General features: G+C 39.6%; 1 protein-coding gene across 1 annotated transcript; it reads left to right on the top strand.

Moving 5' to 3' along the window:
• The first annotated feature begins 1,056 nt into the window (after positions 1 to 1,056).
• LOC110888597 lies at positions 1,057 to 2,699 on the top strand. The gene is made up of 8 exons (XM_022136118.1): positions 1,057 to 1,197; positions 1,281 to 1,548; positions 1,632 to 1,728; positions 1,804 to 1,810; positions 2,128 to 2,209; positions 2,307 to 2,391; positions 2,494 to 2,632; positions 2,679 to 2,699. The coding sequence occupies exons 1-8, from the start codon at positions 1,057 to 1,059 to the stop codon at positions 2,697 to 2,699; spliced, it is 840 nt and encodes a 279-aa protein (XP_021991810.1).
• The last annotated feature ends 23,266 nt before the right edge of the window (positions 2,700 to 25,965 follow it).

The following is a 25,965-nucleotide window of genomic DNA, read 5'->3' as shown; positions in this document are numbered from 1 at the left end:
TGTCTATAATGTAATACATAGTGAGACCAAGTAAAAATGCAAAGTTGGATCCAAGATTCCAGGTGGAAAAGTAAGGGTATTCAAAAATATTTGAATCCATAAATCCGATTTGAACTATCAATTATCCGAATCCAAATTATCCGTGATTCGGATTTGGATAGTGATTTTGAAAATATTTTGGATATCCGAATATTTGAAAATTTATTTTATAGTTTTTATAGAATATTCGAAATACTCAAAAACTTTGGATATCCAGTTTGAACACCCCTTTTAACCAGTTACAATGGAGAAGTTCTCAAACCTATATTTAAACGATGGTTTGACTTGAAACCGGGACCGGTTTCGCCAAACTGATTTTACAATCAATTTCGGTTTCAGTTAAAAACCTTGTTAGGTCACAAACGGTAATTATATGTTCACTATGAATTACCACACTTAAGGGTGTCACTATTTCATCTCTCGTTGATGGATCAGATTTATTATATCACTCACGCTTAGCGAAAAGCTAAGTGAAAACAAGCAAGATTATAAAACCCAACAGATTACAAATAATAATCTATATCTATATCTATCTATACTTTCTATAAAAGGAGAACTCGCAATGACATAAGAAAAGCTGATGTGTCAGCCATAAAGGCTGTCCAACAAGGCTTTTCTTATGTCATTTTTACATCATAAAGCCTAATATATAAAGACTTTAAAATTCAAAGGTGGCCCACATTCAAATTCCAAAGGTCTGCTATCAAACCTCTGCCAGGGTAAACATCTGCTCATTTATATGTGACTTTACTTTAATACCTATCAGCAGTTGTTGTTATCTTCCGTAATGCTTTTACATTAGCAGATGTTTAAGGCTAATTACAGGGAAATTCAAATTCAAAAATGCATGGGAATAAGTAATTAGAAATTAATGCATGTCACTGAGAAACTCCTGTCAATCATCCTTCTTATATAAGCCTTTTCTTCTCATTTCCCTCTTCATATTTCATCACGCTTTCATCTTCTCTGATTTTGAAATTTGAAATTTAATCACAATCCGAATTCCGAATTAGAAGCATGTTAAAATCAGTTGACAGTAACAATCTTAGTTTTGTAAACGATTTGAATCCTGGGAAAGATATGTGGAACATGAAAGCGAGAATTATTCGAAAATGGAATCAGGGTTACAAGATGGATCTCATCTTCATTGATGAAAAGGTAAATTGTATCTCTGCTTTTCCGTTTTATTAGAGAATGTAGTGGTGTATGCTAAGAAGATACTTTCTTTAAATGTTCTTCAGGGTGCTAAGATTCAAGCAGGTACTAAGAGTCATCTGATACCTATTTTTGATGGACAGCTTCAAGAAGATGCTGTTGTGATTCTGTCGAAATTTGGTGTTGGTGAGAATAAAGATTTATATAAAGTAGTAGTGCAGCCTTATAAAATCAACTTTTATAGATGCACAACTGTTACTCCTGTGAGAGAATGGCAAGGTGTTGAATATGGTTTCAACTTCAGAGCTTATGAAGCTATTCTTCAAGGAGAGGCGTTAAACGCTTTGAGTGTTGGTAGTGTTTATTTTTGTAATCATGTATTGCTTGTATAATATTAGAGAGTTTTACTTATATTCTTGTATAATGTGATTATATAGATGTTGTTGGATCTGTGGTTTGTTGTGGAGATCTTGAAATCTCTGATCGACCTCCAAAGGAGACTAAGAAGATCAATTTCGATATTAAAGACTTGGAGTAAGTTGTTGTTTACATGTGCAATTATGTACAGATCATTGTTTGTATTTAATGATGTTAATAAATAAGATGAAGAATGTTGGTATTTAATGTGGGATCATGGTAATGGTAATAAATGAGAGCTATAGTGTTTGTATCTAATGCTGAATCATCGTAATAAATGAGATCAACAGTTTATTCTTAGTGAATATGTTAGTTAATTTATGGCTCATTTGCTACTTTAATAAATGTCATAACTTTCCTTTGATTTTGTGTTTTTATTCGTTCAATTTGGTTTTGATATTAGAGATTTGTAAAGAAATGGTCATAAATTAGTCTTTAGTATATCGTCATATGAATATTCTTTTCATGTAGGGGTAAGTTTTGCGGTGTATTGTGTGGAATGATTATGCACTGCAGATTAAGGACTTCATTTCTAAAATCCCACCTCATGAGCATGTGATGGCTGTTATACAGCATGGAAAGTGTAAGGAATGGAAAGGTATTTTTGTTACTTTCTGCAAATCATAACCATACTGTTTATTTCTGGAAATATAAAGACAGGTATACATTAAATATCTATATACTTTTGCATGTAGGTGAATATACTGTTCAAAGAGATAAGTTTGCAACACAGATTTTTCTGAATGAAGAAATTGATGAAGTTAATGAGCTAAGGAGGAGGTAATTTGTCAATGTAATTTCTATTGTATATAGATGTTCAAGTCAAATACTTGGTTTCATGTTATTTGTATACTAATTCTAATCATTTGTAGTATTCAAAAGGCTTATACTGAAGTTTGGACAAGGGAGTGGTTCTACTTCTCAAACAGTACTATCGTCTCAGAGTGTTTTTCCATTGCATAAAGAATTTGTAACTGATGGTGTGAAGAAACATGTTGATGAGATTAGTGAGATAGAAAAGGTTTGTTAGGATCTGAGGCACTCATGATTGTGTTTTTTTGTAATAGGTGAACAATGAAAGAACATGATTCAATGAGTCATGCAGCGGAAATGAACACAAACTTTGTAAACACAATTAAAGAGGAAATAGTTTTGATAAAAACATGCTTTTCAATAGTCATAAGATTACAGATTAAATCAAAAGATTACAAAGCATGCTTACAAACTAAACTCCCCCTCAACCTAATGCTCCCTGGTTGATTGCACAAGATGAAAAGATTGGAGGAGAAGAACTCACTCAGTCAATCAAATGTAACAGTATAGGGTACTGTTCCATTTATAGGCAAATCAAACCACTGAAGCATCTTAGGCTGACGTCACCATGAAAGTGACATCTAACAACCAAACAACCTTAACCACTGTTACATATAACTACTGCTAGCTAAACACTGATACTATTACAATAGACAAAGTAAACAACTGTTTCTTCATTCCACTGCTTCATTCCAAGCAGGGCTTTGGTCTTTGGCAGCACTTGACTTAGGGCAGTAGATTAAGGAGCAGCACTTTGTCTTTGTTGGATCGTCGTGTGACCCTAACGAGTCAATCTGAAGAGTTCAACATCAAAATCAAAGGCGGAATCAATGAAATCGCGTAACATAGCTTGATACTTTCTAATTATCTTCTTTTACTGATTTCCTGAGCTTTTACAAGTCAAATAACAATCCGGCAGCACCTCGGCTCTGAAACACACACTCTAATTCCGTTTCAAATGACACACTATCATCAGTATTTATAGGCGACTAATTCCGCTTGAAACTGTTCACGCAAGACTTAATTCCGTGCGGAATTAACTCAAGCAGAATTACAAGTTCAAGCGATATTATCATTTCTTGCGGAATTATAATTCCAAGCGGAACTATACTTCCAAGCGGAATTACCTATAACTTGATTTCTCGTTTTTCGTGCCCTGGTCTATCTAATACAATACAAGACCCATTAAAGACGAAGTTAACTAACATCAGTGTACCAACAGACTCCCCCTTGGATGTTAACGAAGTCTTTAGCATCCAGTCTTCAGTCTTTAGTCTTGATATATCGTTCTCTGCTCGAAATTGTATTGACATTGTAAAGCATCCTTCAATCTTCAAACTCCCCTTTGAACGTTGATCCAGAATTTTGACTCCCCCTTTCGTAGACTCCCCCTCTCGATAAGCTGGGACTTGAATTCAGGTTCAATCTTTGACATTTTCTTTGCCATGGGGATTTCACTTTACTGTTTCTCATATTCAAACCTGTAACCTGCTTCTCAAAGATATAACATTACAAACTATTCACAATTTAACTTCTAACAATGTTCATCAGTTTTAGAAATCCACTTAAGTCTTCAGGTCCAAGTTAATGACCTGAATCCTCAATTTATCTACCAAGTCCAACTTAATGACCTTGGTTGATCTGTGACAGAAACAAAACTGATTTTGTTCAAACATTTTTCAAACATTTTCTGAAAATTACAAGTTTCAACTTAACGAACTTGCTTTGACTTTAATTTTCAGGTACAATCATAGTAAGCTCCAAACTCATCATCCAGCTAGAATCTTCCTGCATTTGCTTCAGACTGCGAATCCGTAGATCAGCTTTCCACTTTGGTTTGTCGGAAAATAAAGCAGAAAAGAAAAATCTTTTTGGATTTTCAATAAAGACTCTAAACTAGAAAGGCAATAAAATCTTTTTGAGCTTTTTGACTTGAGAAACAGAAATAAAATGCAGTAAAAGTAAACCATTTACAAACATATTTTTGGTGAGCGTGTTAGGGAATCATATCAGCTATCAGACAAGCTACGAGTACCGTTAAGCTTTAATTACATACTCAGAATTAAACAATTCACTTAGATTGTCGATATACTGATCCATTTTAAATTTTCACACAAATTTCAATTTGTTCAGGATACGAATTTAGTGTTTTAGAGACTTAGCTTATACGCGTGTACCATCTCAGAATATACTCCCGTATCCAGACAACTATATTCAGTCTTACAGGTGAGTGCACACTAATGATATCTGTATTTGGGTGAATGCGAGATCGTGAGAGCTCAGGTTGGAACTTCCGTTCACACAGAGAGATGACGGTTTGACTATCGGTGTGTTCCCTTTGGGAATCTTTTTCTTCAACAGCACATGATTCACATTGTGCAATGTTTCATCATTTTTTATGCTGAGGATGAGCTTTTAAGTACAAAGTTGTGTAAAGCATTATACGAGGACTAGGGTATTGCTTCCGCAAAATCAGAAGTCCTGGTATAATACCCCAGATATCATCACGTACAAAGACCTAGTATGTCAGAAATAGCGTCTTTCAAACAAGATTTCAGGGGTTACCTATATATCCGAGAGATGTTCCCCACGAAATAAGCAAGTGATGATTTTAGTTTTATATCCCAAACACATCTACTAAGTGTGTAAAAACCTATCAACAAATCATCAGCGAGACTGTTTAAGACTTTTAAACATTACAATTCTTTAGCATACTGTAACTGTCTAGCCAATGTACTATCATTTTCCCTTTTTACACAAGCTCTTTTCCAGTTTTCTATTGTTTTTGGATTTTGAAATATTTCATGTTTTTGTATTTTTGAATTTTTTACTGTTTTTGTATTTTCTGAAAATATACTAACTCCCCCTAAATACCAAAACAAGTAAAAAATCGACAAACCATTGCAGATTGCTTTTCAGTATCTTCAACAGTATCTCCCTCATCAACGCCAAGAATTTCCTCCAACACCGATAAAAGCTTCATACCGTTCAGTTTTAAAAGATATTTAAAACATGTTTTATCAAAAGCTTTGGTATGTAAATCAGCTTTTTGCTCGTCAGTGTGGATTTTCTCAATTTGTATCAACTTCTTCTCGAAGCAATCTCGGATGAAGTGATGACGAATTTCTATATGTTTCGTTTTAGCGTGATGAACAGGATTTTTCGTGATATTTGTTGCTGCCTCATTATCAACAAAGATAGGGGTAGTAAGAAATTGCAAACCGTAGTCGCGCATCTGTTGATGAATCCACAAGATCTGAGAACAGCAGCTGCTAGCAGATACATATTCAGCTTCATATGTGGACAAAGCTACAGAAGTCTGCTTCTTACATTACCAGGTGACCAATTGAGGTCCGAAAAACTGACAACCCGACGTTGTTGATTTTGCGTTAACTTTGCAGCATCCGAAATCGGAATCGGAATACCCTTCGAGCGTAAAGTCGCCATCTTTTGGATACCACAACCCCAGTGATGGAGTTCCTTTCAGGTAGCGTAATATCGTTTTCACAATCACCATATGCGAAGCTCTCGGGTTAGATTGAAATCTTGCTGCGAGGCACGTAGGATACATGATATCGGCTCTTGAAGCTGTCAGATACATTAGCGAACCTATCATGGAACGATACAACGTTTCATCTGCCTTCTCTCCGGTGAGATCAGGGTTTATCCCATGGTTCATTACTAATGGGGTGGAGGCAGGAGTAGAACCTGACATCCCAAATTTCTCTAGAATATCACGAACGTACTTCGTCTGATGTATGAAAGTTCCTTTGGGAAGCTGTTCAACCTGAAGACCCAAAAAGAATTTCATCTCACCCATCGATGACATTTCAAATTTTTGCTTCATAACTTTTTCAAATTCTTTGCACAATTCTTCATTTGTTGACCCAAATATGATGTCGTCCACGTATATCTGAACAATCAGAAGATGACCATCGACTAACTTGGTGAAGAGAGTGGCATCCACTTTTCCACGGATGAAGCTGTTGGCAAGTAGGTGTTGAGACAAAGTCTCGTACCAAGCTCTTGGGGCCTGGTGTAAACCATACAGCGCTTTATCCAGCAAATAAACCTTGTCTTTGTGGATTGGGTCGGTGAAGCCCGGCGGCTGTCCGACATATACCTCCTCTTTTACCTTCCCATAGAGAAACGCTGATTTAACATCTAACTGAAAAACTTTAAAACCTTTCCACGACGCAAATGCTAAGAAGATCCTAATCGCTTCAAGTCTAGCAATAGGAGCATACACTTCAGTGAAATCTATCCCCTCCTGCTGACTGAAACCCTGGACAACGAGTCGAGCTTTTTTTCGAACAACAACCCCTCGATCGTCTCTCTTGCATTTAAAAACCCAGTTTGTGTTAATCTTCCTGTGACCATCAGGCAAATCTACTAACTTCCACACTCCCAACTTATCAAATTGACTTAACTCTTCTTGCATAGCATTGACCCAAGAATCTTCAGTTAGCGCCTCTTTGTAAGTTCGCGGTTCAATCTGCGAAATAAAACAACTTAGTGAAAACTCAGTTTGTAAAGGAGCAACTGTAGAATAAAAACAAGTAAATCCTTGGTCAATTTGACGTCTAGTGCGAATGCCTGATTGTAATTCTCCAATGATCAACTCCTCTGGATGGTATGAAAGAGTTCTTGGCATCACTTCGCCTGGAACATCTACTTCACCTTCCAAATTTGTAACACTTTGATTTGCATCGTGTTCACTGACTGGGTTTGTTTGACTTGAAATCTGGATCTGCTCCCCCTCAGAATCTGAATCACCATGATCAAATATTGGTCTGTCATCAGATTCTAGATTCTTGTTGACTGCCGTCTGATTATAGGAGCAACTTCTTGTTCTGAAGATTGTCGAATATCATCATGTTCACCAGCATTACTTGGACCGGCTTCATCATCATTCGAAGTTTACCGTGGTCGACTAGAATACTCAGCTGGAAACCTTTCCTGTGATGACTCATACTCTCTCAGAATATCCAGCTCATCAAAGAACTCCGTTTCTTCTTCTGGTTTTTCCAACATGTCAAACGAATCCCACAAAGTGTCGTAGTTAAAACGCCATGAATCTCCAGGATTCTGTGGAGGCTTTGTATGACCTTGACATTCAACATTCTGAGCTTCAATAATCCACCTCAGACTTGGAACGAAGACTCGTCGTAATGGACTTGAATAACCAATGAATATTCCCTCAATACTCTTTGGACCAAACTTTCCAAAAGGCTCTAGAATAGTACAGGGTGACCCAAACGGTTCAAGATACTTCAGATTAGGTTTGCGGTTATTGATCAACTCAAAGCATGTTTTGTTGAATTTCTTGACAGTGAGAACTCTGTTAAGCATATAGCAAGCGGCTGCAACTGCTTCTGCCCAAAAATTTATCGGTAACTTTGAATCAGCAAGCATTGTTCTGGCCGTTTCGATTAGTGTCCTGTTTTTACGTTCTGCTACTCCATTCTGTTGTGGAGTGTACGAAGCACTAAACTCTTGCAATATACCTCTTTCTTCACAAAATTCTTCCATCTTGTTGTTCTTAAACTCAGTACCATTATCACTCCTGATTCTTCTTATTCGTGTCTGGTACAGATTTTCAATTTTTCTGAACAACGCCATCGAACTATCAAACATTTCATCTTTCGTCTTCAAGAATGATACCCACGAAAATCTTGAGTAGTCATCAGTAACCACAAGACAGTAAAGATCTCCTATAATACGTTTGACATTCACTGGTCCAAAAAGATCCATATGAAGTCTCTCTAGAGGTCTTAAGACTGAATTGACTTTCTTTTTAGGGTGTGACTTCTTCTTTTGCTTACCTTTGATGCAGCTAATGCACTCCCCCTCAAGATGAGAACCTTTTACATGAACACCAGTAACTAAATCGTTGTGCACCAGGTGATTCATTTTTCGTAGGTGAATGTGGCCCATCTTTCGATGCCACAACTGTGATTCTTTTTCGGTTGCTCTTGACATAAAACAGTGAGCCTAGCCTGTGGTTGTAGTAGCTACGCTCATGTCCAACACGTACAGATCATTGACTCTTGGTGCTCTCATGATAATCCACTCTTCGGGAACAACAAATCCAGGTTTCAAGATCAAACATTCTTTGTCTGTGAAGTGTGTTGTGTACATTCTGTCACAGATTTGAGATATGCTCAGAAGATTATTCTCAAGCTCAGTGATGTAGTTAACTCTTTCAAACGTGACAATCCCATTCGATAAAGTTCCTTCACCGATAATCCTACCACCTTGATTGCCTGCGAAACCCACATATCCTCCATTAAATCCTCTAACATCATACAATAGGGTCTGCTTCCCCGTCATGTGCCGAGAAGCTCCACTATCCATAATCCAACGCGAAACGGATCTTGGAAGCTCCTGCACAAATCAAACATGTTTAGTTAGATTTGGATGCCACCCAAGCCTCCTTCGACTCAGGTAACTTGATGTTAATGTGAGTTTTTGTAGTGTAAAGTGGCGGAAAATTTTTGTCATTTATTTTCAAACTCTCCTCAGATCCAATCTCAACCTTCTTGTATAAAAAGAAATCAATTTTCTGAGGTTGACCAGATGATTGGTCTATCTTTGGAACAATCTTCTTTTCAGAAACCGTAGATTTTTGTTTTTCAAGTTTTACATAATAATCCAAAGGAACATTCATCTTTACCGGTGTGGTAGAAGACGATTGTTTTTCTGACTCTGAAACCTTTGGTTTTGGAGCACTTGTTTTCTTTTCAACCATTTTTGGCTTCCATTTTTGTTGAGGTGATGCAACCCGTGCGTAAAACTTGTCATTTTTAGTTACCACATTCTTTACGGGTTCAGTTTTGATTTTTGTGATGTTATTTTTCAAAACCTTTTTCTCCACAACCAATGGAACCTTGCTCTTTTCAACAACTTACTTCTTCTAAATCTCAACAGTTTTAGACTTAGGCTTCAAGTTGGTACACTTTCGTACAATATGTCCAACTTGATTACATTTGAAGCATGTACGAGTATCAACCACTCGACTTGTACCTTCAGTCTGAGGCTGTGAGGCCTTTTTCTCAAAAAATTCTTGATTTGTCTTTGAAAAGATTTCCGATTCTTGCTCGGAATGAGAACTCGAACTTTTCACAAACACTTTCTTCTCAACAAACTTTCTGTTTTGAAAATTCTTTTTCTGATAATTCTTACCACCCTGATAACCACCCGACCATCTGTTTTGATTGTTGTTATAAAGGTGGAACAACAGGTTTTTTATAGTAAGATTTATCTTTTTGAAAGTTTAATTCTCTTTTGGCATGTTTCAACCCTTCAAGTTTCGACGCATCGATCTCAATCAACTTGAAAACTTTCCTCAGCTTGCCAACATTCACATTCTCAATTGGAAAATCACAATCCGAATACAACTTATCAGATCCTGCCATCTTGTACAACACAAGATTTGGTTCGTCATTTAAGTTATTTTTGGATTTAGACTTTGGAATGTATTTATCAAGAAAACACTCATCATCCTCAGTAGTGTCACTTTCAGATTTTAAGACCTTTTCAACCACACTTTTAACCACTTCAGATTAGACACTCTCTTCATCAGATGACGAATTGAATGTAACGTCAATTGATTCAGGAAGTTTCACTTCATTTTCATCTTCATAGTCATTAACCAACCCTGACTTTTTCTTTGAAAAATTGTTTAGAACTGGTGGTGGAACCTGATGATACCCCACCCCGGTTCCATCAGAGTATACATCTTCGCCTGTTTTGTTCTTCCCAATTGGTTTAGGAAAGATATGTTGAAGAACAAAACTTGCGGAGTTGTAACTGTTCAGTTTTAACTGTATGCGTTCATTCTCAATTTTAGCTTCTTGAAATTGAAGCTTCAACTTCGCAATTTCATCCAGTTGTTGGTTGATTAACTCTTCTTTCACTCTAAGAACTCCTGTCAATTGCACATTTTCTTTGTGTGTCTTACCATTTCTCTCATCAGAATCTTTAACCGTTCGTTTTAGCTTCTCAAAATTTTCAGAAATTTGATGATTTTCAAGAATTAACTTTTCGTTTTCTTTCCTAATTCTTTCTACTTCACTTTTATCATTTTCAATTTTACTAGCTAATTCTTTAATTCGTTCATTCGAAGCTTTTAATAATTTATCACGGTTCAAGATCTGATCTTCAACGTCTCTGACCCTTTTTGTCAACTCTTCGGTCTTTTGAATGTTAAGGTAAGTAAGTGTACCACAAACCTTGCAGTCTTTCATGTAGTTTTTGCAGTCACTCTCAGTTTTAACTTTCTTACCTGTCTCTTTGAACTCATCATTCTGACTGACCTTGTGTTTGGACTCAGTTGCATAACCAGAAACTACCTCTAGTTCTTTTGCAGCCAGAACCTTATCAGCCATCTTTTTTAAATTCTCAAGAGTCAGTTCCTGTGACGTATCAATGATCCCGTCATCAATCTTCTTTGTCTGCTGCTCTTTCTCTTTCTCTCCAGCTTCTTCTTTTTCTTTCTCATCAACTTCTCCTCCTCCCCACCATAATCTTTGCCAGCCTTCTTCTTCTTCAGCAATTTGCTGGATGAAAATTTCAACACTAACAGAAGCAGGATCAACAGCAATGTTCCCATTTGGATCAACGTAACATTCTCTATCTGCATCCCATCTCCTCGCTTGTTTAGCTTCTTTGTATGTACGATCAATTCTCATCATCCTGTTTTGAGCTAGCATCCTTCTGTTGACGAACTTCTCTTCCTCTGTTCTGTTGTCTTTGAAGGGTACAATCTTAGACACAAACGCATAGCCCACTGCATCCTCTTCTGGTAGCAGTTCACTCCAATCAAAACCTTTGTCATCATGAATGACAGCAAGAGCTCTAGATTTTTCTTTGGGGGTATCTTCAAGCTGCTTCATTCTGGGCGGTTCTGATTTGTTCTGATGATAGATTGCTCTCTTGTAGTAATCTTCACGAAATGGATTTGCAGTATCATCAGCTGGTGCGTTTCAGCATTCACGTTTGAAGTGACCTTTTTGTTTACATCTGAAACAAGTCACCTTTGACTTATCAAAACCCAGTTTTGTGGACGGCCCGCCAATTGAATGTCTTCCAGTAATTTCCATAAAGCGTTGAGCTCTTCGAACTGCACTGGCCATACACCACCTGATATCGATCAATTCCATCTCTTCCGGATCGATCTACCTGGTCATAATCTTCTTTTGTCAGGTTTGTGTTTCCAATCTTGCCCGCCATAAGACTCTCGTACGATTCTAACACAGAAGCTAAGAACACCATCTGCTGCTTTGCATATTCTTCACTGAAATTTTGACCATTCTTTAAATCCACAGCAATGTTGCATTGGAATAGATTCTTTGGAACATGTTGATTTTGAGCAGTTGATGATGATCCCGTATGATAGCCACTACTTTTAGTTTCTTGATTCACTGTGTTTGAACTTTCTGCTGAAAACGCGGTTTATGGAGACACAGTCTTCGGTATCACACTACCTCTGTAATTGTCACACCCCGATTTCCACGTGTCTCACCGGTGGGCCCGGTGGGGGATTACCGTGACGATGTTGGCAACAATATAGTCAAACCACACAATTATATAATGCACAGCGGAAGCATAAGATAAATATATAAATTTCAACCTCTGATCGTAATATCAAAATGTATTACAGGGGTTGAATATATCCACAGCGGATCGTAAATAATCATAAATTATTGTTCCATCAGATACTGCAATCAAGCTTGCGAGACTTATCCCGACGCTAGGGAGCTAATACCAGCCAATTACGTTTAGGTACCTGCACTTAATCTTTTTGGGGAAAATACGTCAGTTTACACTGGTAAATACATTCAACTGACACATTTGAAAATGTTTATTAAAATTGATTTGAATGCACAAGGCACAAACTCTTTTATAACTTGGGAAAATTCATAATGATCTTGTGAACGTTTTACATGTTCTTTTATGCGTTCAGTAGCCCGGGTCGTGCCGGGTTAAAGATTTATAGACACACCACGTTTGCGTAAAACCGTAGTATGAAAACCAACGGCTACGTCTTTTAGTTTTAATGTCGACACTTTATACCGGGTGTACGCCTACACCGGGATGTCGATGGTCGTGGCCATTTCGTAAAATGATGCCAAGGATATCCGGGACAACGGTCATTAAACCCCCCAAAGGCTTATAAGCAACAACACTGTTTAAATGAGCCGATCATATTTAATCAATTAACCACCTAAGCGATGGAATTATATAATGCTCAATCAAGCGGTATTAATATACCGTAACCCAAGCCCATATAGGGGAAATAAGTCAAAAGTATTTACCTTTGCAAGTATTAATCCTTAATTTAGATCAAGTCACCGATAGCTTTTACTGGGGCTCCTAATCTGGAACGAAGGTTTTTAATTAACCTCTTAGAATCCTAACGGTCCTTATATTAGCCGTAGCTTAAACCGGTTGATTCCGATATATAGATATGGTTAATTCGCACGAAAAGGCGAAAACCGAGAATGGAGTATGATTGGACCCAACAAGTTCAGTGACTTGTTTTATATGGGTTTATAGTTCATACTCTGGATTTTGGGGTTCAAATAATATAATTTGACCCATATCGGCTATTGCACGAAAACTAGTTCCATGAGCCGTACCGTGTGCGCAAATAGGCGAAACGGTTAACCACAAGAGTCCTACGCTCATTTCCGAAGTCAATATGCCTTAAAAGTATTTTGGTATCAGTAGGATACCTTCCGTAATGCCCGTAACGAGTTTAAGTTTATATTATGCCCCATAGGGGCTTTTCGGTCATTTTAAAGACTTTAAAAGGGATTTTCGAGTTCTACAGGAAATCTGAGTTTCCCGAACAGCTTATCAAGCTTAAAATACTTTATTTATTATTTAAAACCAGTAGCAATTGGAATCGGGTCAAAAGACCTTGTAGAACTCCCGTTTTGGCCAAAAAGGGCATATTCGGTATTTACCGAACCGTAGCCATAACCGCAGGTTATGAGCAAGGTAAAAATTATTAAAAATCTTTAAAATTCCCAAAATATTATTTTACCACAGTGGGTAAAGGTTTTGGTGACGAAAACTTGGGTTAGATGGGCGTTATGCTAATTGCGCCGTTAATTACAAAACTTTCTTAAAAGTGCGCCTTTTAGCATAACTCTCATTCTAGGCCTCGGATTGACGTGAAACTTCAGGGGCATGCTTATAATTTATCAAGCAAGGTTTTGGTCCGTTCACGTGTCCGAAATACTCGTTTTAATTTTAAAAGGCCGTTACGGTCAACTTTTAGGCGAATGACGGAAATACGTAAAAGACTCGGATAACTCATGAACCGACCACAGAGGCGTATACCAACATGTGACCTGGTCCTAGGAGAGTCCTAAGGTATATTTATACCTCACTAAAACGGGTCAGAACTGAAGTCAAAGCAAAAGTCAAACTTTTGCGACTTTCGGCTCCGAACCGGTTCTATATAGCAAATGATCGATTCAAACGAGCGCAAACATGTTCATATACTTATTATCATGTTTTATGATTGTCAAAACAGGTTCCATAACATATATATTACAGATTATGCATAAATCGCTAAAATAGCTTTCTGTTGACTTTTTAACCGCACGTTTGACTCGATAATTGACATAGTTAGAGTGGTGATCAGGGGGAACCATTTTAGAGGTTTAATACCCACATAAATACCAACTCATAACCATTTTTGATTCGTCATAAGACTGAATCATTTGCGAGTTATTGAAATGACAACCGTTAGTTACGACGGTTGCGTTTATGAGCTATAACTATGGAAATGTGAAACCAAAATGGTTATGAACGACTTACAGAAGTTGTTTCTTGATTATAGAGCAGAAGAGAATGCTTGGGAGCACTTAGAATGATCAGTAGTTGTGTGTTTTGATGTTGTGAATGATATGAACCAATGTAGCTTATTTATAGTGCTTAAGAGCCTTCAAGATCATTACACAACAAGCTACAATTGATCATGGATCATGGGCAGGTGTCCCTAAGTGGTATGGGTCGTGTAGGGGGGCACCCATGCTCAATTAATGGTTGTTTGATCGTTCAAAAGCTCCAAAAGCCAAGTAGTTACAACCATTCTGCATCTGGGCACTTTACGCGGCCCGCATGGGAGTCCCCATGCATTTTAATGCGGGTCGCCTAAAGGTTAAGAAATCAGGCGAATTAGTGAGGAGGCTCGCGGCCCGCCTCGACTTATGTCTAAACCTTACGCGGGTCGCGTGAGGTTATATTTTCTGAATTTTTCAAATCTTTTATAATGATTACAGAATCGGGCCATTAATAACGAAATCTTTCGTAATGATTCACCTGACCTTTCGGTTCTGAAGGGGTAACTTTGCGGTTTGGCCCTCGGTTATTTACCGATAGGGGCCTCGTTTTAATTACCCGCATTATTAAGTCCCCGGTTTATTTATTAATTATATTGGAAAGCCTTAACTTTCACTGTTGACGCTTTTAACCCTTCTTCTACGAATTCGATCGTAACTTTCTCGTTTCATATCGAAACTTCGCGAAATTCATATATATTATTTTAGTGAGGGTATAATACCGTTACAAAGTCTTTGGAACGTTAAAGGGTCACTCAGAGGTATTATTAAACATGTTGACACAGTTAACCCTTGTAATTTGTAATCTCTCACTTTCTTCCGCGTTTTGTTTTTGTACGATCTATAATTTATTCGTTTAAAGGTTTAAGCATTATTTAGGGATACTATACAGTATATTTACCCTTGTTGACATTTATAACCCTCGAATTTATATACTTTCAAGGTTTGTCAAAATTAGTCCTTTATTTATTATAGATGCCACGTGTAAACAAATGACACGTGTTAACACATCATTGGACACAAAAATTCGAGGTGTTACATCCTCACCCCCTTAAAATAAATCTCGACCCGAGATTTACTCAAATAAATAGGGGTATTTTTCTTTCATTGTAGCTTCGACTTCCCACGTATATTCAGGACCTCTACGAGCATCCCATTTGACCTTAACAATCGGTACGTGCTTTCTGCGAAGCTTCTTCACCTGTCGATCTTCAATCGACAAAGGTTTTTCTATGAACTTTAAGCTCTCATCTATATGCACATCTGTGTGTGGGATCACCAACGATTCGTCGGCGAAGCACTTCTTGAGATTGCAGATGTGGAACACATTGTGAATTCCATTGAGCTCTCCAGGCAAGTTTAGTTTATAGGCAACTGATCCGACTCGTTCAATGACCTCAAAAGGTCCTATGTATCTCGGACTCAGTTTGCCTTTCTTGCCGAAACGCATCACCCCCTTCTAGGGTGACACCTTAAGTAATACCTTTTCACCCACTTCGAATTGAAAATCCTTACGCTTTGGATCAGCGTAGCTCTTCTGCCTATCGCGGGCAGCCTTGAGACGTTCCCGGATTTGGACAATCTTGTCCGTTGTCTGGAAAACAATCTCTGGTCCCGATAATTGGACCTCTCCTACTTCCGCCCAACAAACAGGCGATCTGCATTTCCTACCATATAATGCCTCGAAAGGCGCAGCCTTTATGCTGGTGTGGTAGCTATTATTGTAGGAGAATTCGATCAGGGGTAGGTTTTTATCCCAGTTACCACCTAAATCGATCGCACATGCACGAAGCATGTCTTCTAGCGTTTGGATAGTACGCTCACTTTGACCGTCCGTCTGTGGATGGTAAGTCGTACTAAAGTTCAAACGCGTGCCCAAAGATTGCTGGAAACTCTTCCAGAAGTGAGATGTGTATCTAGTATCCCTGTCGGAGATAATAGACACAGGTATGCCGTGTAAGGCTACAATCTTATCAACATATAGTTGGGCTAACATATCGGAGCTATACGTCTCCTTGATGGGTAGAAAATGAGCTGATTTAGTCAGCCTATCGACTATGACCCATATTGTATCGTTTCCTTTCCTGGTTTTGGGTAACTTGGTTATGAAGTCCATAGTTACGCATTCCCACTTCCACTCGGGAAGTTCAGGCTGTTGTAGCAAGCCAGACGGCTTTTGGTGCTCGGCTTTGACTTGAGCGCAAGTCAAGCACTTTGCTACATGGGCGGCTACAGACTTTTTCAAGCCTATCCACCAATAATTTGCCTTTAAGTCTTGGTACATTTTGTCTGCACCAGGATGGACTGAGTATTTGGAACTATGGGCTTCCTGGAGAACAACATCTCGTAGTCCTCCATAAATCGGAACCCATATACGTCCGTTCAGCCTAAGAATTCCATCCTTGCTAAGAGTCAACTGCTCCTCAGTTACTCCCAGCTTTTCATTTGGATAGTTAGCTTCCAACACAGCCTCTCGCTGTGCAGCTAATATCCTTTCAATTAGATTGTTCTTGACTTCAATGCTCTTGGCATTGATTCGAATGGGTTTTACCCTTTCCTTCCTACTCAAGGCATCGGCGACCACATTCGCCTTGCCGGGATGGTACCTGATTTCACAGTCATAATCATTCAGGGTTTCCATCCAACGGCGCTGTCTCATGTTCAACTCCTTCTGGTTGAACAGGTGCTGGAGGCTTTTGTGATCAGAATAAATCACAAATTTAATACCATAAAGGTAATGCCTCCACAACTTCAGTGCAAATACAACGGCACCCAACTCCAAATCATGGGTGGTGTAATTCTTTTCATGCACCTTTAATTGCCTTGAAGCATAGGCAATCACCTTGCCCTTCTGCATAAGCACACACCCCATGCCTGTGTGTGATGCATCGCAGTAAACTACGAATTCATCTGTACCCTCAGGTAAGGTTAACACAGGTGCGTTGCTTAGCTTCTGCTTCAGTATTTCAAAGGACTCTTGCTGCTTCGGGCCCCAAATGTACTTTTCTTTCTTCTTGGTCAAGGAAGTCAAGGGCGCAGCAATCCTTGAAAAATTTTCAATAAATCTCCGGTAGTATCCTGCTAATCCCAGGAAACTACGGATTTCGGTAGGCGTCTTTGGCTCTTGCCAGTTCATGACTGCCTCTACCTTAGCGGGATCCACTTGGATACCACGCTCACTCACAACGTGTCCTAAAAACTGGACTTCTCGTAGCCAGAATTCACATTTCGAGAATTTGGCGTAGAGTTTCTCACGCTGTAGTAATTCGAGAATGCAACGGAGGTGCTTCTCGTGGTCAGCTTGATTCTTGGAATAGATAAGGATATCGTCGATGAAGACTATGACGAATTTGTCCAAGTACGGCTTGCAAACGCGGTTCATGAGATCCATGAACGCAGCTGGTGCATTTGTGAGCCCAAAAGGCATCACTAGGAACTCGTAATGACCATAGCGAGTTCTAAATGCAGTCTTGCGTACATCTTCATCTCTGACCCTTAGTTGATGATAACCCGACCTTAAGTCGATCTTTGAGAAGTAGCTCGCTCCTTGCAGCTGATCGAATAGATCATCGATCCTTGGTAAAGGATATCTATTCTTTATGGTAACTTTATTCAGTTCTCTATAGTCGATGCACAACCGCATCGATCCGTCCTTCTTCTTTACAAATAGGACAGGAGCTCCCCAGGGAGATGAACTAGGTCTGATAAAACCTTTCGCCAGCAGTTCATCCAACTGGGTCCTTAGTTCTTTCATTTCCGTCGGAGCTAATCTGTAAGGTGCTCTGGCTATCGGAGCTGCTCCAGGAATGATGTCAATTCTGAACTCCACTTGTCTATCTGGTGGCAAACCAGGTAGTTCTTCAGGAAAAACCTCGGGGTATTCAGAAATGACAGGAAGATCCTCGATCTTCGGTTTTGGTTCTTCAATTATCACCTGAGCCATGTAAATCACACAGCCTCTGTTCAAACACCTTGAAGCTTTCAGCATAGATACGTCTTCGGGCAATCCGTAATGCGTATCCCCTCGAATGGTAAGAGATTCACCACTCGGAGTATTTAAAACTATTTGCCGCTTGCCGCAAATGATTTGGGCCTGATTACGGGATAACCAGTCCATGCCTAGCACAATGTCAAAACCCGCAAGTTTGAAAGGAAGTAGAGATAAAGGAAAAGAATGGTTCCTAATGGATATTTCACATCCTTCTAGAACAGTAGAGACGGTTTCTATCGTGCCGTCTGCTAACTCTACTTCGTATTTCACGTCAAGGGTTTTGATTGGCATATTTAGTAGTTGGCAAAATTTCTGGTCTACAAAGGATTTGTCAGCGCCAGAATCGAACAGTACTCTTGCAAATATATTATTTACGAGAAAGGTACCTGTAAGCACATTGTCGTCCTTGACCGCTTCCTTTGCATCCAAGCGAAAAACTCTCGCATTTGTCTTCTTAGTCTCTTCCGCCTTCTTGGCATACTTCGGGCAATTACTCTTTATGTGCCCCTTTTCATTGCAATTAAAGCAGGTTGCGTCCTTTATCTTTTTGCACTCCACTGTCTTATGCTCCTTGGACTTGCATAGCCCACAGGGTGGAGTCCTTTGTTGCGACTGTGAACCAGACGCAAACCTACACTTCCCGGAGTGAGGTTTCTTGCAGACCTTGCAGTGAGGTCTTCCATCAGCTTGCCCCTCCTTCTTTGCCTCCGACCCTCTCTTGCCCTCACCGTTTCCACGGTGCTTTTTCCCAGACTTTCGTGAGGTATCATCCTCACGTTTTCGCTTTTCAGCCTCCTTGCTCCTTTGTGCCCTCAGACGGACAGCATCAAGTGTAAGAGACAAGGAGAGGTCAGTAACTGACCTGAAGGTCGTTGGCCTAGAGGCCTTCACGCTGGCCTTGATCGCCGGCTCCAAGCCCCCAATGAATCGGGCAATCCTTCTGGGTTCTGGTGTCACAAGATATGGCACCAGGCGTGACATAGTGTTAAAACTTGTCAGATATGCTTGACAATCCAGGTTTGTCATTACTAGTGAGACAAAATCTGCCTCAATTTTCTCAACCTCGTGCTGAGGGCAGTAGTTTTCTTTTATGAGGGTAATAAACTCCCCCCATGACATTTTGTACAAGGCAGACTTACCTGAAGCCTGCACCAGAGCTCTCCACCACGCCAGGGCCTCGCCCTTGAATGACTGGGACACAAACTTAACCACGTCCCTCTCAGCGCACCCGCTGATGTCCACAATCGTGTCCATCTCGTCCAGCCAGGTGATACAATCAACCGCACCCTTCTCCCCTGTAAATTCACGGGGCTTGCATGATACAAAGTATTTGTAGGTGCAACCCTTAGCACTGGACGCATCAGTATATTCTCTATCGCGGTGAACGCTGTGCTCAGTAGACGAGTGCTTGTCGTCATCTTTCTTGGGTTCAGAGGGTGGTTTGGAGTGTGTCTTTGGTTTAGAGGGTGGTTTTGACACAGTTCTGCCTTGAGACTCAGTATTTTGACGATCAATCGCTGCCTGGACAGCATTGTTGATCAGGGCCTTCAGTTGTGCGCCTGTCAAATGTACTGACGCATTGTCATAGTCATCTTCATTCGTGTGGCTGTTCTCTCCATTGGGATCCGCCATTGTAACTTGAATCTGTTACAGAAGATAACAAAATTTTAATTTAGGAGATTATTATATGATTGTCTTTTATGACAATTTGTCAACCATGGTACAGAGACCATATTTGGTTAACTTTTTATTTCATTAAATATTAGGATTTGAATATATCCTATTTTAACTATATAAATAGTATGGGCGGCATAAAGCCTAATCACGACGATGTTTTATAATATTAGCCGAGATTCCAGAGAATCAAAGGCATAGAGAGTTGAACCGTAGTTCTTTTATCTCTTTCTGACAGAGAGTCATAGACTACTACTGCCTTTTGTCTTATAAGACAATTATTATGGCCCATAGGCACTACACCTCTAATGGATGTCTTAATATGGTTGGCCCGTAGGCACTACATCACTAATGGATGTTTTTGATAATATTGGCCCGTAGGCACTACATCACTAATGGATGTTTTATTAATTCTGGCCTGTAGGCACTGCATCACTAATGGATGTTTTATTAATTCTGGCCCGTAGGCACTGCATCACTAATGGATGTTTCTATAATATTGGCCCGTAGGCACTGCATCACTAATGGATGTCTTTATAATACTGGCCCGTAGGCATTGCATCACTAAATGGATGTCTTTATAGTACTGGCCCGTAGGCATTGCATCACTAAATGGATGTCTTATAATATTGATCACCTTTATTGGTGATTTAACCCACGATCTATATATCATTTAGTTGGGTTTTGAAATCCTCAAAGGATTATTGTATAAGAATGACGTGCGTGATTATAACGAATCACATCTGCCATGAATGTTAACATGCGTACAGAGGTTAACAGGGAATCAGAATCTTTTCAGTTAGGTCGTACCATCTTGACTAGATCTTAAAAGACCCCAAGCTAGGTTTCACCCTTTTAAGATTCTTTATTTAGGCAGATCAATATAAAAGGAATGGTTTTGATTTATTCTTATTTATATTAAAACAAAACTCATAACATACATTCCGAAATTTCAAATATAATTACATATTGCCCTAAACGGGTCTTTCAAATAATACATACCTCCATAGAGGTTTTAAAATAAGTGACAAGTCCACGCAGGGACTAATACAAGATAGGTGTCCACGCAAGGACTAAATATAAGTCCACGTAGGGACTGAAATACGATAAGTTGTCCACGCAGGGACTTATTTCAAAGTAGAAATTACAGTAGTACTACTATTAAGGGCTAGTGGTCACGTTTCTTCTTTTTGCCCTTTAGTAGGTTCGCCAAGCCCTTGAGAAATCCTCGGTGGCTTTTCTTCTCTTCCTCGAACTCTCTCTCCACACGATCTAGTCGATGGAGTATTTCTTCCTGTTCAGGAGGAGAAAAACGTGGTTGCGGCGCTTGATGCGGAACTGGAGGTCTGGGAGGTATTGGATACCCATGAGCTGAGTAATCCGGTGGTCCCATGTTTCCATGTGCTCCGTCAGGGTAGCGCGCATTATATCTAGCCGACACCACATATGGGTCGCGCTCATAGCCGTAGTTGTATTGTGCTTGTGATGGTTCGAACGGATTGTAAGCCGTTGGACCCGTATAAGCAGGTATGGGTTGGTCATACCCAAATGGTGGCGAATTTCGTGCAGTAGGTGCGGAGTTCGCCTCCTGTATAGGACTTGAAGGTCCTTCTTCTTGTAGCGGCGGATAGTGGCTACTACTAGAGTGTCGAGGAGTGCTGAAGTGCATACCCCCTCCTCCTCGTGTAGACATACGAGCATTTGTCCTCCTACGCCTCGGCGGATCAGGTATTACTGGTTGTGCCGGTGGCGGAGGTGGTGGCGTAACTGCCTCAAAGCGTGAATCCTCAGAGGGATCCTGTGGATGTCTCGGTTGCGATGTCTGATGAGATGGTGCGTTGTACCACTCATGTCGGTCAAACAAGGCCATAAAGCTGTCTGGGCCTTGATATTGTGGACCATGATATGAAGATCCATCAGATACTTCTATCGGATGCGTGGGCGTACCACGAGCTGGTTCAGTTGGATCCTCATCTTCCTCCATGGGATCTTCAGAAAAATGGTCTTGTGGCCCTAGTGGAACAAAACCTGAAGGTTCCTGTATGTAGTCAGCCGGATTAAACTGAGCTACGTAGTATGGACTAGGGTCGTCGTAGTTTCGGTGCGATACCGAACGTTGCAGAGGTATGAAGGAAGGTTGTGGGTTATTGGGATCATTTTCTGAATTTGGCCCAAAGGAGTGCCGGTAGGATGGCGTCGAGCTGTGCGAAGTGGAATGCCTCGCTGGTTCGTAAAGATCTCTTCGTCTCTGTGGCTCTTCGCTTCTTGTCATCGAAGGATGTCTTGTACCAGATGGTCCAGCTTCTTGGTCGCGATGTGTCACGATTTCTCCTCGGCCTCTACGTCCCCTTCCTCTTCCTCGGAATATAACAGGTGTTTCCTGCTCCAAAACTTATTAAAAATCAAATCGAAAATAAAGACAAAAAGGAGTAATAATCCGAATTTGTCCTAAGTTATGGTCTAGACTCAAGTGTGTGCAATTGTGTCACTGAGATTAAACACAATAGGGTAGTGTTTAATTCACTCAATGTTGGCTCTGATACCAACCTGTCACACCCCGATTTCCACGTGTCTCACCGGTGGGCCCGGTGGGGGATTACCGTGACGATGTTGGCAACAATATAGTCAAACCACACAATTATATAATGCACAGCGGAAGCATAAGATAAATATATAAATTTCAACCTCTGATCGTAATATCAAAATGTATTACAGGGGTTGAATATATCCACAGCGGATCGTAAATAATCATAAATTATTGTTCCATCAGATACTGCAATCAAGCTTGCGAGACTTATCCCGACGCTAGGGAGCTAATACCAGCCAATTACGTTTAGGTACCTGCACTTAATCTTTTTGGGGAAAATACGTCAGTTTACACTGGTAAATACATTCAACTGACACATTTGAAAATGTTTATTAAAATTGATTTGAATGCACAAGGCACAAACTCTTTTATAACTTGGGAAAATTCATAATGATCTTGTGAACGTTTTACATGTTCTTTTATGCGTTCAGTAGCCCGGGTCGTGCCGGGTTAAAGATTTATAGACACACCACGTTTGCGTAAAACCGTAGTATGAAAACCAACGGCTACGTCTTTTAGTTTTAATGTCGACACTTTATACCGGGTGTACGCCTACACCGGGATGTCGATGGTCGTGGCCATTTCGTAAAATGATGCCAAGGATATCCGGGACAACGGTCATTAAACCCCCCAAAGGCTTATAAGCAACAACACTGTTTAAATGAGCCGATCATATTTAATCAATTAACCACCTAAGCGATGGAATTATATAATGCTCAATCAAGCGGTATTAATATACCGTAACCCAAGCCCATATAGGGGAAATAAGTCAAAAGTATTTACCTTTGTAAGTATTAATCCTTAATTTAGATCAAGTCACCGATAGCTTTTACTGGGGCTTCTAATCTGGAACGAAGGTTTTTAATTAACCTCTTAGAATCCTAACGGTCCTTATATTAGCCGTAGCTTAAACCGGTTGATTCCGATATATAGATATGGTTAATTCGCACGAAAAGGCGAAAACCGAGAATGGAGTATGATTTGGACCCAACAAGTTCAGTGACTTGTTTTATATGGGTTTATAGTTCATACACTGGATTTTGGGGTTCAAATAATATAATTTGACCCATATCGGCTATTGCACGAAAACTAGTTCCATGAGCCGTACCGTGTGCGCAAATAGGCGAAACGGTTAACCACAAGAGTCCTACGCTCATTTCCTAAGTCAATATGCCTTAAAAGTATTTTGGTATCAGTAGGATACCTTCCGTAATGCCCGTAACGAGTTTAAGTTTATATTATGCCCCATAGGGGCTTTTCGGTCATTTTAAAGACTTTAAAAGGGATTTTCGAGTTCTACAGGAAATCTGAGTTTCCCGAACAGCTTATAAAGCTTAAAATACTTTATTTATTATTTAAAACCAGTAGCAATTGGAATCGGGTCAAAAGACCTTGTAGAACTCCCGTTTTGGCCAAAAAGGGCATATTCGGTATTTACCGAACCGTAGCCATAACCGCAGGTTATGAGCAAGGTAAAAATTATTAAAAATCTTTAAAATTCCCAAAATATTATTTTACCACAGTGGGTAAAGGTTTTGGTGACGAAAACTTGGGTTAGATGGGCGTTATGCTAATTGCGCCGTTAATTACAAAACTTTCTTAAAAGTGCGCCTTTTAGCATAACTCTCATTCTAGGCCTCGGATTGACGTGAAACTTCAGGGGCATGCTTATAATTTATCAAGCAAGGTTTTGGTCCGTTCACGTGTCCGAAATACTCGTTTTAATTTTAAAAGGCCGTTACGGTCAACTTTTAGGCGAATGACGGAAATACGTAAAAGACTCGGATAACTCATGAACCGACCACAGAGGTGTATACCAACATGTGACCTGGTCCTAGGAGAGTCCTAAGGTATATTTATACCTCACTAAAACGGGTCAGAACTGAAGTCAAAGCAAAAGTCAAACTTTTGCGACTTTCGGCTCCGAACCGGTTCTATATAGCAAATGATCGATTCAAACGAGCGCAAACATGTTCATATACTTATTATCATGTTTTATGATTGTCAAAACAGGTTCCATAACATATATATTACAGATTATGCATAAATCGCTAAAATAGCTTTCTGTTGACTTTTTAACCGCACGTTTGACTCGATAATTGACATAGTTAGAGTGGTGATCAGGGGGAACCATTTTAGAGGTTTAATACCCACATAAATACCAACTCATAACCATTTTTGATTCGTCATAAGACTGAATCATTTGCGAGTTATTGAAATGACAACCGTTAGTTACGACGGTTGCGTTTATGAGCTATAACTATGGAAATGTGAAACCAAAATGGTTATGAACGACTTACAGAAGTTGTTTCTTGATTATAGAGCAGAAGAGAATGCTTGGGAGCACTTAGAATGATCAGTAGTTGTGTGTTTTGATGTTGTGAATGATATGAACCAATGTAGTTTATTTATAGTGCTTAAGAGCCTTCAAGATCATTACACAACAAGCTACAATTGATCATGGATCATGGGCAGGTGTCCCTAAGTGGTATGGGTCGTGTAGGGGGGCACCCATGCTCAATTAATGGTTGTTTGATCGTTCAAAAGCTCCAAAAGCCAAGTAGTTACAACCATTCTGCATCTGGGCACTTTACGCGGCCCGCATGGGAGTCCCCATGCATTTTAATGCGGGTCGCCTAAAGGATAAGAAATCAGGCGAATTAGTGAGGAGGCTCGCGGCCCGCCTCGACTTATGTCTAAACCTTACGCGGGTCGCGTGAGGTTATATTTTCTGAATTTTTCAAATCTTTTATAATGATTACAGAATCGGGCCATTAATAACGAAATCTTTCGTAATGATTCACCTGACCTTTCGGTTCTGAAGGGGTAACTTTGCGGTTTGGCCCTCGGTTATTTACCGATAGGGGCCTCGTTTTAATTACCCGCATTATTAAGTCCCCGGTTTATTTATTAATTATATTGGAAAGCCTTAACTTTCACTGTTGACGCTTTTAACCCTTCTTCTACGAATTCGATCGTAACTTTCTCGTTTCATATCGAAACTTCGCGAAATTCATATATATTATTTTAGTGAGGGTATAATACCGTTACAAAGTCTTTGGAACGTTAAAGGGTCACTCAGAGGTATTATTAAACATGTTGACACAGTTAACCCTTGTAATTTGTAATCTCTCACTTTCTTCCGCGTTTTGTTTTTGTACGATCTATAATTTATTCGTTTAAAGGTTTAAGCATTATTTAGGGATACTATACAGTATATTTACCCTTTTTGACATTTATAACCCTCGAATTTATATACTTTCAAGGTTTGTCAAAATTAGTCCTTTATTTATTATAGATGCCACGTGTAAACAAATGACACGTGTTAACACATCATTGGACACAAAAATTCGAGGTGTTACAGTAATACAGCTCCACATTCTGCTGATAAGATGAGTTGTTGACTTTGCTGGATTTCTTGATCTCTAACT

Source organism: Helianthus annuus, chromosome 11, assembly GCF_002127325.2.
Source record: "Helianthus annuus cultivar XRQ/B chromosome 11, HanXRQr2.0-SUNRISE, whole genome shotgun sequence".
Classification (NCBI taxonomy): Eukaryota; Viridiplantae; Streptophyta; class Magnoliopsida; order Asterales; family Asteraceae; genus Helianthus; species Helianthus annuus.
Note: the sequence above shows the minus strand (reverse complement) of the source record. Positions and strands in the feature narration are given on the sequence as shown.

Excerpts from the sequence above, each read along its gene's own strand:
- LOC110888597 (XM_022136118.1), top strand. The coding sequence starts at position 1,057 with ATGTTAAAATCAGTTGACAGTAACAATCTTAGTTTTGTAAACGATTTG. Across the intron at positions 1,198-1,280 it reads TCATCTTCATTGATGAAAAG|GGTGCTAAGATTCAAGCAGG; the intron begins GTAAATTGTATC and ends AATGTTCTTCAG. Across the intron at positions 2,392-2,493 it reads GTTAATGAGCTAAGGAGGAG|GCTTATACTGAAGTTTGGAC; the intron begins GTAATTTGTCAA and ends AGTATTCAAAAG.